General features: G+C 43.2%; 1 protein-coding gene across 5 annotated transcripts in view; it reads left to right on the forward strand.

Moving 5' to 3' along the window:
* Positions 1 to 15,597, forward strand: part of VSTM4 (V-set and transmembrane domain containing 4) — a 124,593-nt gene that overhangs the window by 64,377 nt on the left and 44,619 nt on the right. For all 5 annotated transcript variants that reach the window (XM_025880398.2, XM_025880396.2, XM_025880395.2 and 2 more), the window contains one exon: positions 2,458 to 2,491. In XM_025880398.2, the coding sequence (XP_025736183.1) occupies positions 2,458 to 2,491 (34 nt within the window). The remainder of the gene's footprint in view (positions 1 to 2,457; positions 2,492 to 15,597) is intronic.

Raw genomic sequence — 15,597 nt, forward strand, 5'->3', positions numbered from 1 at the left:
GGTTAAGCATCTGCCTTTGGCTCAGGTCATGATCCCAGGGTCCTGGGATCGAGTTCCACGTCGGGCTCCCTGCTCCTTGGGAGCCTGCTTCTCCCTCTGCCTCTCTCTCTCTCTCTCTGTCTCTCATGAATAAATAAATAAAAATCTTTATAAAAAATAAATAAAAAGACTCTATGAACATGTTTTAGCTGTTAGAAATTGTATATCGTTACTTTTTCTCCTTGAAATTTTATCTTCAATCTACTTCCCCCACCAAATTTTATCCCACTTTAATACAATTTTTTTGTTTACCCTTCTCTGTAAAAATAATGTGTGTACAAATTTAAATTAAGAAAATTTAAATTTCCTTATTCCATAAGTTTCTAGGTAATATATATTTTTGTATTGAGTTATTAATAGTACACAATTAGTAAGATTTGGAAAATGAGTACAAAACTAATCAAAACTCCATAGATATTATCAGTTTGGATAACCAATCATAAGAAGAACATTTTGTTGGAAATGTATTTTTATTAAAATAAATTTTTATTTTACTTCATATACCCTTGCATGAATCTGCTTAATAACGGAATTCAGCATCATTTCTATTCTTAGTAATAGAGTTCAGCATCAATTCCATACTTTAAAAAGTAGGAATAGAAATGATGCTGAATTCCGTTATTAAGCAGATTCATGCAAGGGTATATGATCTATCATTGAACATGATGTTTAATACTCGACCGGCTGACAACTGGATTAGGTCATTATTTAATCCTTGTCGAAAGCAAAATATTGGAAACCTCTCTGCTGGTGAAAGGTTTAGTTGCCCAGTCATTAGTCATTTGCTTTCTCAACACTGGCCCCAGCATTTCAAATCATTTCTCATTTGGTGCCTCCTATTTTTCACCTTCATAGTATAAGTCAGGATGGGCAAGAGGTGTGCCTCGATTTTGTGGAGAGAAACAGTGCTGTGATGGGGAAGGGAGGGAAAAAGATAAAAGCTAGAGCTCAGGCATGTTTTGGGAGAATGAATTCTGAGGAAAGAACACCATGCTAGGTGAGGATCTAGAAACTGATTTCCTTAAAACTGCCCTTCCTAGGAGTGCCCACTGGTTTGCAAACTCCAGACAAATGATCACTGATTTATTTAATAAGCCTAGAGTCAGGCCAGGAACATACGAAGTGTTCAGTAAATACTAATTATGGTTTTATTATTGCTACATCTGTAAATTATCCAGCACAGAGTAGGTGCTTAGTAAACAGGATGCAGAAAGAGTTCATGCACTAATAAGGGGTTGTAACAGGTAAACCTAAAAAGCCCTCTCTCAAGCTGAGACTCTGTCATGCTGGTCTGGAACCTGCCCTGGTCACCTGCAGGACAGATCACTGTAAGTGTAGTAGCTTAAAACAACAATGATTTTATTTGCTCACAATTCTGTAGGTCAGCGATTTCAGCGGGGCTTAGCTGAACATTTCTTCTGGTCTTCGCTGGAGTCGCTCCTGCAGCTGCAGCCTGCTGGTGGATCAGCTGGGGCCTGGCTGCTTTGGGGCCTCAGCTGGGATGACTTGCTTCTGTTCGATGTGGTCTCATTTCCCAGTAGGCTAGCCAGGCTTCTTTATGCAGTAGCAGAAGAGTTCCCTGCAATGAGAGAAAGAGCAAATGAGCAAACCTCAGAGCACAGGGACCTGTTATGCCTTTGCTTGTGACATATTGGTTATTGTTTCATTGGCCAAAGCACATCTGGCGGCCGAGCCCAGTGTGGGGCTGGAGTTTCACAGGGCTGTAGATAGACACAGGGAGGTGTGATTCGTTGGGGCCATCGATGTAATGATGCACAACCCAACTCCGTGGCCCATGGCTTTACTTCTATTTGAAGTGAACTCAGTTGTGAGCTTAGATTGGATACTTATTAGGATAACTGCCTAGGTATTCTTATTTTTCTCTGCTGCTAGAATCTGTTTTGTTTTTTTTTTTCTCAATGAGACCTACTGTGGAGGATGTCTTGCTCTAAGACTGTTTTTCCAAGGGCCCCCCCGGAAGAGCGTTGATCAGAGAACAAAAAGCCAGTTTACAGAGAGGAGCATCTAAGTGGAAACAGGTTGTCCCCAAAGTCTTTCTCATGACTAAGGCAGAGCTTCGAAGTTGGGTGACTGTTACTCCAGGACCTTCCAGGTTAGAACCCACCTTAACCTGGCTTGGAAAAAAAAAGAATGACTGTTTTGGGTTATCACACTAGGAGGTCTGGGGTGTATGGTTTCATGCCTGGCTCAATCTAGGTGTAGAACAGTAGCGAGTCAATGTGGCGTCTGTGCTGTGGTTCTGCTCTACTCATCCAAAGAGAAGTATGAAAGCCCCAAGAAGAGGCTTGTACCAACATCTGGGCAATGCCTGGGCACCTACATTTCCTGGGGATTCCTGGAGCATATATATCTAAAGTAACATTTATTTACCATCTTCTATTTCTTTTCTTTTTACAGCGAGACATTATTTGGTGAAATGTCCTCAGAACAGGTAGGAATATTTTCTTTCTTTTTCAAATGAAACTCTTTGATATTTTACTTTCTATTGATATTACCAAGAAATTGGCTAAATTTGTATCTTTACCTAAGGGTCTGCATGTTAGTCTGCAGATTGGCCTAAAAACATGTGTTCTTCATGCACTTGCATGTTTCTAGATTCCATACTCTGGTTATTACCCCCAGAGGGTCCAGAGAAAATATGGCTCATGCTGGTTCAACATACATGCTGGAGGAGTCTTGGCACCTGCTCCTGGAGGACTGTTTCCCCTCTTTAGGAAGAAACTAGCAGCTGGACTGAACCACTTTGATGCCTTCTGACCACAAATCCTCCTAATTCCCTTCCACCAGTGCCTGCTTGCCTTATGCCCTGCTCTGCAGAATGTGGCCATTTGAAATATATGTGCTGAGATGCTAGCCTTCTAGCTGGTGGAACACACCTCACAGATAACATAACAGTTATATGCAAACTCATAGCGTTTAGAAATTTGAGACTTCTGGTTCAGACACAATGGCATAGGTCAGTTTTTCCCTGCTCTTCCCTGCTAAGCACAGCCATAAACCCTGAAAATAATGTCAACCAAAGGAGGACTCTGAAAGGTGGTAAGAAGAAAATGATGAAAGACAAAGAAAAAAAATTTTTCTTAATTTTTTATTGTTATGTTAATCACCATACATTACATCATTAGTTTTTGATGTAGTGTTCCATGATTCATTGTGCATAAAACCCAGTGCTCCATGCAGAACGTGCCCTCTCTAATACCCACCATCAGGCTAACCCATCCCCCTACCCCCTTCCCCTCCAGAACCCTCAGTTTGTTTTTCAGAGTCCATCGTCTCTCATGGTTCGTCTCCCCCTCCGATTTACTCCCCTTCATTCTTCCCCTCCTGCTATCTTCTTTTTTTTTTTCTTAACATATATTGCATTATTTGTTTCAGAGGTACAGATCTGTGATTCAACAGTCTTGCACAATTCACAGCACTCACCATAGCACATACCCTCCCCAATGTCTATCACCCAGCCACCCCATCCCTCCCACACCCCCACCACTCTAGCAACCCTCAGTTTGTTTCCTGAGATTAAGAATTCCTCATATCAGTGAGGTCATATGATACATGTCTTTCTCTGATTGACTTATTTCACTCAGCATAACACCCTCCAGTTCCATCCACATCGTTGCAAATGGCAAGACCTCATTCCTTTTGATGGCTGCATAATATTCCATTGTGTATATATACCACTTCTTCTTTATCCATTCATCTGTCGATGGCCATCTTGGCTTTTTCCACAGTTTGGCTATTGTGGACATTGCTGCTATAAACATTGGGGTGCACGTACCCCTTCGGGTCCCTACATTTGTATCTTTCTGGTAAATACCCAGTAGTGCAATTGCTGGATCGTATGGTAGCTCTATTTTCAACTGTTTGAGGAACCTCCATACTGTTTTCCAGAGGGGTTGCACCAGCTTGCATTCCCACCAACAGTGTAGGAGGGTTCCCCTTTCTCCGCATCCCCGCCAACATCTGTCGTTTCCTGACTTGTTAATTTTCGCCATTCTGACTGGTGTGAGGTGGTATCTCATTGAGGTTTTGATTTGGATTTCCCTGATGCCGAGCGATATTGAGCACTTTTTCATGTGTCTGTTGGCCATTTGGATGTCTTCTTTGGAAAAAATGTCTGTTCATGTCGTCTGCCCATTTCTTTGATTGGATTATTTGTTCTTTGGGTGTTGAGTTTGACAAGTTCTTTATAGATTTTGGATACTAGCCCTTTATCGGATATGTCATTTGCAAATATTTTCTCCCATTCTGTCAGTTGTCTTTTGGTTTTGTGGACTGTTTCTTTTGCTGTGCAAAAGCTTTTTATCTTGATAAAAAGCTTTTATCTTTTATCTTTTATCTTGATGAAATCCCAATAGTTCATTTTTGCCCTTGCTTCCCTTGCCTTTGGCGGTGTTTCCAGGAAGAAGTTGCTGTGGCTGAAAAGGTTCTGTCGAAAAGGTTCTGCCTGTGTTCTCCTTTAGGATTTTGATGGACTCCTGTCTCACGTTTAGGTCTTTCAACCATTTGGAGTCTATTTTTGTGTGTGGTGTAAGGAAATGGTCCCGTTTCATTCTTCTGCATGTGGCTGTCCAATTTTCCCAACACCATTTGTTGAAGAGACTGTCTTTTTTCCATTGGACATTCTTTCCTGCTTTGTCAAAGATGAGTTGACCATAGAGTTGAGGGTCCATTTCTGGGCTCTCTGTTCTGTTCCATTGATCTATGTGTCTGTTTTTGTGCCAGTACCATATGGTCTTGATGATGACAGCTTTGTAATAGAGCTGGAAATCCAGAATTGTGATGCTGCCAGCTTTGCTTTTCTTTTTCAAGATTCCTCTGGCTATTCAGGGTCTCTTCTGGTTCCATACAAATTTTAGGATTATTTGTTCCATTTCTTTGAAAAAAGTGGATGGTATTTTGATGGGGATTGCATTGAATGTGTAGATTGCTCTAGGTAGCATTGACATCCTCACAATGTTTGTTCTTCCAATCCATGAGCATGGAACGCTTTTCCATTTCTTTGTGTCTTCCTCAATTTCTTTCATGAGTATTTTATAGTTTTCTGAGTACAGATCCTTTGCCTCTTTGGTTAAATTTATTCCTAGGTATCTTACGGTTTTGGATGCAATTGTAAATGGGATTGACTTCTTAATTTGTCTCTCTTCTGTCTTGTTGTTGGTGTATAGGAATGCCACTGATTTCTGTGCATTGATTTAAAGAAAAAAAATCTTAAAAGCAACCAGAGAGAAACAGTGCATTACTTACAGGGAACACAAATTTGAATGACTGTGCAGTTTTCCTTTGAATTGATGGAAGGCAGAAAGAAGTGGCACATTTTCTTTTCTAAAAGATTTTATTTATTTATTTATTTTAGAGAGAGTGAAGGAGAGATATAGTGCATGAGCAGGGTGGAGGGTGGAGGGGCAGAGGGAGAGAGAGAATCGCAAGTGGACTCCTTGCTAAGCGCAGGGCCTGATGAGGGGCTTGATCTCATGACCCTGAGATCATGAGCTGAGCTGAAATTAAGAGTTGGGCACTTAACTGACTGAGCCACCAGGCAGCCCAAGAAGTAGCATATTTTCAAATATTGAAAGAGAAAAACTGTCAACTACAAATTCTATATCCAGCAAAACTGTCTTTTAGGAATAAAGGGGAAATAAAGATATTCTCAGATGAAGGGAAACTGAATGAATTTGTCACTATCAGGCCTATTTTAAAAGAAAGGCTAGAATAAATTCTTGAAATAGAAGAAAAAGCCTTGATACATTAGGAAGGAAGAAGGAACAGTAGCGTGGGAATATTGGTACATAAGTAAGCTCTTCTTTTCCTCATGAATCTTAAAAATAATATTTTATAATCAAAACAAAAATTATAAAACCATCTGATACTCAGGAAGAGCATTAAGATATTTAGAAATGGGGAGGGGAAAGTTACCTAAATAGGAGTGAGCTTTTTACACTTCATTGAAAGTGATAGAAATTTGGTAAGTCACACATTTATTTATCATGCTCAAAGCAACCATTAAAGTGACTATGAAAAAATGCACTCAAAAACAGTATAGAAAAATAAAGCTAGAATCCTAAAATATGTTCCAGTAAATTAAAGGAACAGAGGGATGATAACCACAGGAAATAAACAGAAAACAGATAAGATGTCAGACTTAATTGCTAACATGCTGTTTGTCTTACATAGTTTAAAACTTAAACAGTTTAAATATATCAGTCCAATGATAGAGTTTGACAGAGTGGATTTAAAAAAAACACAAACCACCTACATGCTCTTTACAGGAAACTCACTTCAAACACAGTGACTTAGGTAGGTTGAAATAAAAAGATGGAAAAAGTTATACCACATAAACAATATCAAAACAAATCAGGAGTGGGTATACTAATAATATGATAAAATAGTCTTCAGGGCAGAGAAACTTACTAGAAACAAAGACGGACATTAGATAATGATGAGAGGATCAATCCACCAGGAAGACAAAGATCCTAAATGTATACACACCAAACAGGAGAACCACAAAGTTACATAAAGCAAAAACTGAAAGAGCTGAAAGAAGAAATGGATAAATCCACAGTTACAGTTGGCAGCTCCAGCAACCCCTCTCAGCAGCCAGTAGACCTTCTAGACAGAAGTTAGCAAGGGTATTGAAGATCTAAACACCACAATCAACTGACAGGACCAAATTGATACATATCAAACACTTGGACCACCAACAGCAAAACACTTGTATTTCCAGCCCCCACAGAACATTCACCATAAGATCTAGTCTACCTTAGACCAAATGTTGGGCTTTAAAACAAACCTCAACAAATTTAAAGCAATAGAAATCATATGAACATGTGGAAATGAAACAACACACTTTAAAAATAATACATGGATCAAAGAGGAAGTCTCAAAGAAAATAAAAAAATACGGAGAATTGGCCAAAAATGAGAATAAACATAACAAAACATGTGGGATGCATCTAAAGTAGTGCAGATGGGGAGATACATGGCATTAAATGCTTACATAAGAAATTAGGAAAGCCCTAAAATCAACAATCGGGAAGTCTCACCTCAGGAAATTAGGAAAAGAGCAAAATAAACCTAAAACAGACAGAAGGAATGAAATGATAAAGATCAAAGCATAAACTGATGAAATTGAAAATAGCAAGACAATAGAGAAAAATCAGTGAATCAAAATCTGGTTCTTAGGAGACTGCTGGGAGAAAATGGGTAAAGTGTACCCAGGATCTCTGCTTTATTTCTTATGACTGTATGTGAATCTACAATTACCTTCATAAAAACTTCAGTTAAATGTGAATTTGGATGTCCCTGGCAGATCCTGTTTTCAGCCCCAACAGTCCCTATACCTGACTGCTTTGTGTTACTGCTGCTGAATTTGGGATCCAGAGGAACCCTGTTACTAAAATCAAAATGCAAACTTCTTTTACTGAGAGTTTACACTCTACCAGATCGTCGTCTAGAGTAGTCCAACGGTGAAGAAAAGAGACAGAAATCCCTGCTTTGTGGAACTTGCCAGGCAGTGAGTGCAAATGCATGTGTCCCTGGGACAGATGTCAGACTATGGCCAACTGAGGAGATCATCAAGTCCTCTCCCCCAAAAAAGCAACTATAAAATTGAACAAAATCAACAAAAGTAACTATTCTAGCACTCTGGAAAGGCCAAAGGTATATACTAAACTGAGAGGCTTTTATACTTGAAAAACTGCTGAGCTGCTGCTGACAACGGTGGAATTCGGTGGGGTTTTGGCCTCCAGTTGCTCTGATACTCTTCCTGCTTGCTTGGTGAGCTTCTTTCAGGGCAGAGGGTGCTGTGAGGACCCTCAGATACTCTGTTGTGATAGAAAGGGATGCATGTGACTCGAAGCAGTGTGCCGTGCTCATGTTCAGCAGCAGTGTCAGTAGAGGTGATCTTCTCAGGGGCATTGAGCAGGGAGGCCCAACAGCTCCACTAGCCTGAGCTTTTGGTCACAGCTGGGGCAAGTGCATTTCTAGCTGACGCAACACACATATGCGGTGGCGAATGGAAAGCACCCAAAGGAAGAGAATAATACCATGCAGATAGTAACAATAAGAGAGATGGTAGCTAAATTAATATCAGATAAGAGATAAGATATAATTTAAGACAAGAAATATGACTAGAGACCAAGAAGGAAATTACAAATTGTGAAGGGTCAACACACCAGGTAGATACAACAATTATAAATGCATATGGGCCTGACAACGGAGTCTCAGCGTACATGAAGAAAAACAAAATTGAATAGCTGGAGACTGCAATGGTCCACTCTCAGTAGTTGATAGAATACCTAAACAGAAAATCAACAAGGGCACAGAAGATCAAGTAATTTGATTTGACGTGGAATACTCTACCCAATGACCACACACCATACTTGTCAAGTGTACTGGAATATCCTCCAGGACAGACCATATAGGTAGGCCACAAAACAAATCCATGTAAATTTACAAATTTTATGTATGTAAGAAATCATACAAAGTTTGTTCTCTGAGCAACAGAATTAAATAGAAATTAATGACAGAAAGTAATCTGGGAGATTTCCAAACGTTTTGAAATTTAAAACAACACACTTCTAAATAATACAAAGAAGAAATTACAAGACAAATTAGAAAATATTTTGAGGGGCGCCTCGGTGGCTCTGTCATTAAGCATCTGCCTTTGGCTCAGGTCATGATCCCAGGGTCCTGAGATCAAGCCCCATGTCGGGCTCCCTGCTCAGCGGGAAGCCTGCTTCTCCCTCTCGCACTCCCCCTGCTTGTGTTCCTGCTCTCACTATCTCTCTGTCAAATAAGTAAATAAAATCTTTAAAAAAAAAAAAAGAAAATATTTTGAATTAAATACAAGTGAAAACAAAACACATCAAAACTTATAAGATGCTGCTAAAGTGGTGCTTAAAGAAAAAATTATGGCTTTAAATGCCTATATTAGACAAGAAGAAAGACCTCAAATCAATAACCTAAGCTTTCACCATAAGTAACTAGAAAAAGAAGAGCAAGTGAAATCCACAGTAAGCAGAAGAAAGGATATAATAAAGATTAGAACAGAAATCGATGACATGGAAAACACACACGCACATGCACAGAGAAAAATCAATAAAACCAGTTGGTTCTTTAAAAAGATCAATAGAATTGACAGATCTTAAGTTAGACTATACATGAAAATAAAAAAGAGAAAAAGCCAATTACCAAATCAGGAAGCAAAAAAGAAATCACTGGGGCACTGGGGTGGCTCAGTCGATCAAGCATTTGACTCTTGATCTCAGCTCAGGTTTTGATCTCAGGGTCATGAGTTCAAGCCCTGTGTTGGGCTCTGTGCTGGGTGTGGAGCCTACTTAAAAGAAAAAGAAAGGGTATCACTACAGACTCAACAAAAGTTAAAAGGATTATAGGAAAATATTATGAACACATTGATTCTAGCAAATTAGACAACATAGATAAAATGGAAGAATTCCTAGAAAGACACAAATCACCAAAATGGATTTAAAAACAAAGCTATAAAGTGAATAAACCTGTAATAAGTCAGGAAATTGAATTGCTAGCTAAAATCTTTCCAACCGAAATGGGCCCAGGCCCACATTACTTTACCAGTGAAATATATCAAGAATTAAAGGAAATAATAATACCAGCCCTTCAAAAATTATTTTAAAATTTGAGAAAGCATGATCTTTTCAACAAATAATGCTGGGATAAAATACATAAAGAACTCTTACAACTCGATAATAAGATGACAAATAACACAATTAGAACTGGACAAAAAAGATTTGAATAGATAGGTCCCTAAAGAAGATATACAAATGGCTAACAAGTTCATGAAAATATGTTCATTAGTCATTAAGAGGTGCAAATAAAACCACAGTCTGATGCCACTATACACCTGCTGCAATGATGATAAAAAGACAATGTCAAGTGTTGGTGAGGATGTGGAGAAACTGGAACCCTGTTTGTTGCAGGTGGGGATTTAAACGGGTGTAGCTGCTTTGGAAATCAATTTGGTAGTATCTTAAAACATTAAACATAAACTTACCATATGACCCAGAAAATCTGCCCAAGAGAAATGAAGACATATGTCCACGCAAAGATATACATACTGTTGTTCACAGCTGCTTTGTTCATTATAACCAGAAGTTGGAAACAATCTAAATATAGCCAACAACTGGTGAATGGATAAACACCATTTAGAAGTCCACTCAATAAAATACAGTTTGCTAATAAAAAGGAACAAACTGCTTATACATTCATACATTCTGCACATGGATGAACCTCAGAAACATTATGCTAAACGAACTAAACCAGATGCAAAAAATTACCTATGGTATGATACCATCTATTTGGAATGTCCAGAAAAGGTAAATTCATAGGACCAGAAAATAGTTGCTTAGGGCTGAGGTGGGAGAAGGAATTAACTATAAATGGGCAAGAGGGAACTTTTAGGGGTAATGGAAATGTTCCAAAAATTGATTGTAGTGATGGTTGCACCATTTTATAAATCTACCAAAAATTATTGAATTGTATACCTAAGATCAATGAATTTTATGGTGACTGAATTATCTCTCCATAAAGGTGCTTGTTTCTTTTTAAAAGCATGTGCTCCACAGGGCCCTCAGGACTGGCATTTCAGGTGTGAGGGGGGTGGGTTATGGCTGGGGAGCTCAGAGGCTGTGAAGGGCCAGCCTGCCAGTGCTTCTGAGGATTTGCTTGCTTTGTGGGCTCCTGTCTGGCTTTTCATTGTTCGCAGGCAGTGCCAGGCCTTTGGGCTCCTGCCTGCCCCTCTTAAGTCTTACCCTCGGGTTGCCCCTATTCTGAGCTGGTGCTAAGGCTGGAAGTACAGTCAGAGTGTTCCCCAGCCTGGTGAGCAGGAGAGTTTGGTCTTCCCCAGGCCTGGGCTACCTCCCAGATATCAGGGATGACTACAGAGGCCCACTCAGATGCTGCACCTCCTCCAGCTGTGGCTTCCAGTGAGTCTGTCTGAGTGCCTGAGTCAAGCTATCTCCATGGGCATGTCTCTTGTTGGACCAGCCCACAGATCAACCTCTGGAAAGCTCGCCTTTACTCCACTGCCCCCCGGGACCATGCGGAGGAGCCCTGCTGACTTGTATTCATCTTCCTGATCAGAGCCTCGGGCCAATTTGATTTCAGGCAGCCCAGATTCCCTGCCATGGTGCCTCGCTAGTGAACTGGTCAGTCCTTGCCTTCCAGCTGGTTCTGGCCAGCTCTGTGCTCTGCCTTCTGTCCCTGTCATGCCGGGGGGCTCCCAGATCCCAGCTCCATCTGTGCTCTGGCAGTGGGCGGCTGGGCCCATAGAGTCTCCAGCTATTATCAGCATCAGTGTTCTTCTCTGTCCTCTGACCACTTCCTCTTTCGGGAGAATGGGCAGAGAGCTCAGGGCCAGGGCAGGATGCTAGGAACGGAAACCCTCAGGCAGGGGAGGGTCCCTCAGGACGAGGCCATGCTGGTGCTGAGGCTGCAGTCACCAAGAGAAGCTCTGCCGAGTGACTGGGGCAGAACCTGGAGACCCTAGGGGTTTCAATGACTTGTTGCAAGGAGTTCATACAGAAGGAAAACGAGTCTCATCTTGAATGTGTGTCGTTCCCGAAGTCGGAAGTTGCCATCTCCTGGGAGGGGTGGCGATGACTTTGGGGCTGGGAAAGGCTGTTCCTTTCCCATGGCTAAGTGCTCTTCCGGAGCAGAAGGCTGGGCCAGAGGGAGCCTCTCAAGGTTCTGCAGGATTTTAAATGTGCCTTCCCCAGGGAAGGCAGCTCCCTGAAAGCAGCTCAATGGGTAAGCATGAAACTGCTCCTAAAGGTCCCGGAAAGTCAAATTTGAGATGAAATGCCACCAGTTGCATAGAGATGGGGTGTGTCCCCACACCATGATGCCTCTTCCATGGATCCAGATACCTTCTTTCTTGTAGGTCAAGTTCAAGAAGGTTGCCAAGAAGATGGACATGGGCACCAAAAAGGCAATTCCTAATCAGTAGATTTCTTGACCTGTTGCTTGTCCTCTTCTTATGGGTTTCAGATAATGAAGTATTTGCAAATGGGAGAAACTGAAGTGGGAGAAATCCCTGTGCCAACAACAGCAGTTACGAGACCGAAGTAATCCAAGCTTTCTTCATGTTTTCTGGCGCATACGCTTTCTTGTGCATAAGCAGGGGCACAGACTATTTATATGTTGGATAAATTACAGGCACAGGGTTACTGTGGTTTGTGAGCTTGGTTTAAAGCATTTTCCAGTTTTTTCTGAACCATCAGAGATTTTTTTTTTTAAACATACCCCTCCAGTCGAAGTATGGGATTTAATTAATAATGGATTTGTTCAGGATCTTAGCATGAAGGCAGAGATGATTTCAGAGAGAATGTAAACGTATCAGCTCTAAACTTAGATATGTACCTACTTGCTTCATTTTCATGGTATTGCAGAGTGGTGGTATTACAGAATTTGTTTCTTCTATGAAAGGTAATCTCCTGGGGTGTTTGAAGATTCTGGGGCCAGGCTGCCTCGGTTCAAATCTGGACTGTGACACTGAATGCTGTATGCCTTTGGTTAGCTGTTCGACCTCTCTGAGGAAACGGGGACAAAGGTAGCCCTAGCATGTAGTGGTGTTGGGAGGACTGAATGAGTTAGTCTGTATAAAGTGCTTCCAATGGTGAGCTCTATGCAAGTGGTTCTGTTATTATTCAGTCATACTTATGAGTGATTCTTCTACGTAGGACTTCTTGTAAGGCCCGTAGGGCAAGGATGAAATAGCACACAGCCCACGCCCTTGAGGTCGGTGTCAAATGGGAGAACTAGAGAAGCAAAACCATGGCAGCACCCATGTGGTGCCCACACAGCTGATGTGGGCACCCAGAGGGTGCCGGTGGGTGGTAGGGAAAGCTTCCTGGAGATGAAATTTGGGCCAAATATTGAAGAAGGGATAAAAGTGTTCCAGAAGAGGGTTGGGGGAGTGCAGCGCTCAGAAGTGGGGAGAGAGGGGTACAGCAGGTGGGAGGCTGGGGGTCTGGCGGCACTTGGTCCACAGGAGTGAGGTGCCCTGGAGATTCAGGGCAGAGCATCAGGGAAAGGAACCTTAGCAGGTGGCAGGGCCAGAGGCCAGGGGATGGGCACTGGGCTAAGCATTGCCACACACCATCTTCATTCCTCACCACAGCCCCGTGAGTGGGTGCTGTGATTGTCCCATTCTACAGATGAAAACTGATGCACAAAGAGCATGGATGCTGGTGAGGTCTTTGCTGGGCAGAGATGGAGCCGCGAGGGATGCCGGCCCAGGAAGCTCAGGCTTGCTTGTGAGTGCTTCAGTGCTGTCAGTCGCACAGATGAACAAGGAGGAGACGCTCTAGAAAGTCAGGGCAGTGGGAGGAGAAGTGGGAAGGGTACGGCCACAGATGCTGGCCATGGCCGCAGCTGCCCTCCATCCCCTTGACTTTGAAAGGTCAATGCGCTCTGGTCACAGGCATCAATTTGTGAATGCTTCCAACCATTGCTGTCGTTGGATTGGTTTTAGCCCACATACATGCTGAACGCCGTCCCCTCCGACCACGTTCACCCGAGCATGGAAGGTGGCGAGCGCAGGGATAGCAGACGCGGGCGTTATGTCTCCTGGCCCCCGTCCTGCATCTCTGACATCCTTGCTGTGCCTCTCATCCTCACCCCTTCTCTTGCCTCAGCTCTCAGGCTCAGGGCCCTTCCGTAGCCCCCAGGCAGAGGCAGGCATGAGGAGAGCCGGCCTGTGAGAGGGAGCCGGGTTGTTACTCCTCGCGTCACGTAAGGAACATTCCACCTGGATTTGGTGTCAGCCGGAGCCATGCCACCTGGCAGCTTGGTGACCTTGGGCTACTTCTCTGGGAATTTTTCACCCTCCACAAAATGGGTGCAAGTTTGCCTCTGTCCCTATAGCTCAGGGTCGCTTTGAGGATTCAAGGAGCTCTCAGTGGCTGTGGGCTAATTCCTCATAATTACTCACCGTGCGCCCCCGCACCTCCACTTCTGAACACTTTATGGGATTTATTTCGAATCCTCATAAAACCCTGCAAGGCACAAATTAGTGTCCCCGGACTAAGAACAGGAATAAAACTGCCAACTCTTAGATAAATAGCTAGCCCTCTGGACTATTTACGAACCTTTTGATTCCAGGTGACAGAAAAGCTAGTGCAGTTGCTATTACCCCGGAAGGGACCTGGCTGGCTGATGTAACTAGGGATGCTGCGGTGGGTGGACCTCGGGGAAGCTCTGTCTAGGAGACGCAGTGTCGTTAGAGTGGTGGCCTCCATTCCCAGCCTGTCTCTGGGCAGTGCTGCCTCAAGGGCTGGCATGTCCTCAGGGCAGGCTGGCTCCCCTTGGGAAGAGAAAGGTGGTAGCAGGTGCATTCCCTTCTGGCCTAATGAAGGAGTTGTCTCCCTTCCTGACAGCAAACCCAATCGCACCTTAGTGTTAGGGGACCAGCCTGAACCGAGCATGGTGACCAGAGGATGGCTGGGGTCAATCCCACCCAAACACGTACCCTCAGCCCTAGGGGTACAGGCGATAGATGCGGGGCACATACCCCCAGTGACCTCTCTCTGCCATTATTCTTTCAACCCAAGACGAGAACACTGCATGGAACCAATATATATTAATTAAGCACCTCCTGATCTTCTCAGTCTGTATTCAGAGATTTTAAATTCACAGACAAAACCAGTGGCCTGGCAAAGCATCTGCTCAGTCTTCACAAAGCTGGCAGGGACTGGCAAGGAAGAGCTTTAACAAAGAGGCCCCCGTAGAACCTCTCGGGTTGTGTGAAGCATTTATGGTAAAAGGCCATGTAGGCTGTGGCCAGGGAGATGCCTTGGCAGCTCTCTCACAAAGGAGCAGCTTTCCTCTGATGTTGCTTGGAATGTGCACACAAAGACGTGGTAGGATGGAAGCAGCAGCAAGTAATGCACTGTGACCACCAAGGATCTGCCGGGCTCCGCTAGGGGCACCAGTTGGTCTCGAGTCGCAGAGAACTCTGTCATGTCTGGCTCCCTATTCAAGGACTCTGAGAGCAGATTCCAGAGTAATGATGGTAATAATCCTGGTAAGATAATAGTAGGTGAGACCTCTTACATGCTCACTACATACCAGACACGGTTCTATGTTCTTGGCATGTCAAGGGAGTCGTGGGAGTGGAACCCTTCATCCATCTTGAGAGGGGACTTCTCCAGCTTCTAAGCAGCTCTGGCATGTGGTCTCTATTGGCCTCGAGTAGTCCAGTGGCAGGGGAGGCCCACAGAGCACGTCTGGAAGCCTAGAGCGAGATGTCAGGAAGTTTGCCACATTGCACGAGTCATGGGCCTTTCTCAGTGACAGCCAGCCTGGGGCTGGGGGGCTGTAATCGCACTTCTCCACACAGCTTTTTGAGATAAAATTGACTGTAACTGGTAATGACGGTGAGTTGCCATCATCGTTGTTGAGACCAGTGTTCCTCCTTCAAGACTGCACACTTGACGTTGCAGGGCACAGGGTTACGGGGTGCTGAGTGTGCTGCAGGAAATCTTGGAGAAGGGAGCTCAGAGCT

The sequence above is a fragment of the Callorhinus ursinus genome, unplaced genomic scaffold, assembly GCF_003265705.2.
Source record: "Callorhinus ursinus isolate GAN/ISIS: 27379988/994484 unplaced genomic scaffold, GSC_fseal_2.0 scaffold20, whole genome shotgun sequence".
In the NCBI taxonomy this organism is placed as follows: domain Eukaryota; kingdom Metazoa; phylum Chordata; class Mammalia; order Carnivora; family Otariidae; genus Callorhinus; species Callorhinus ursinus.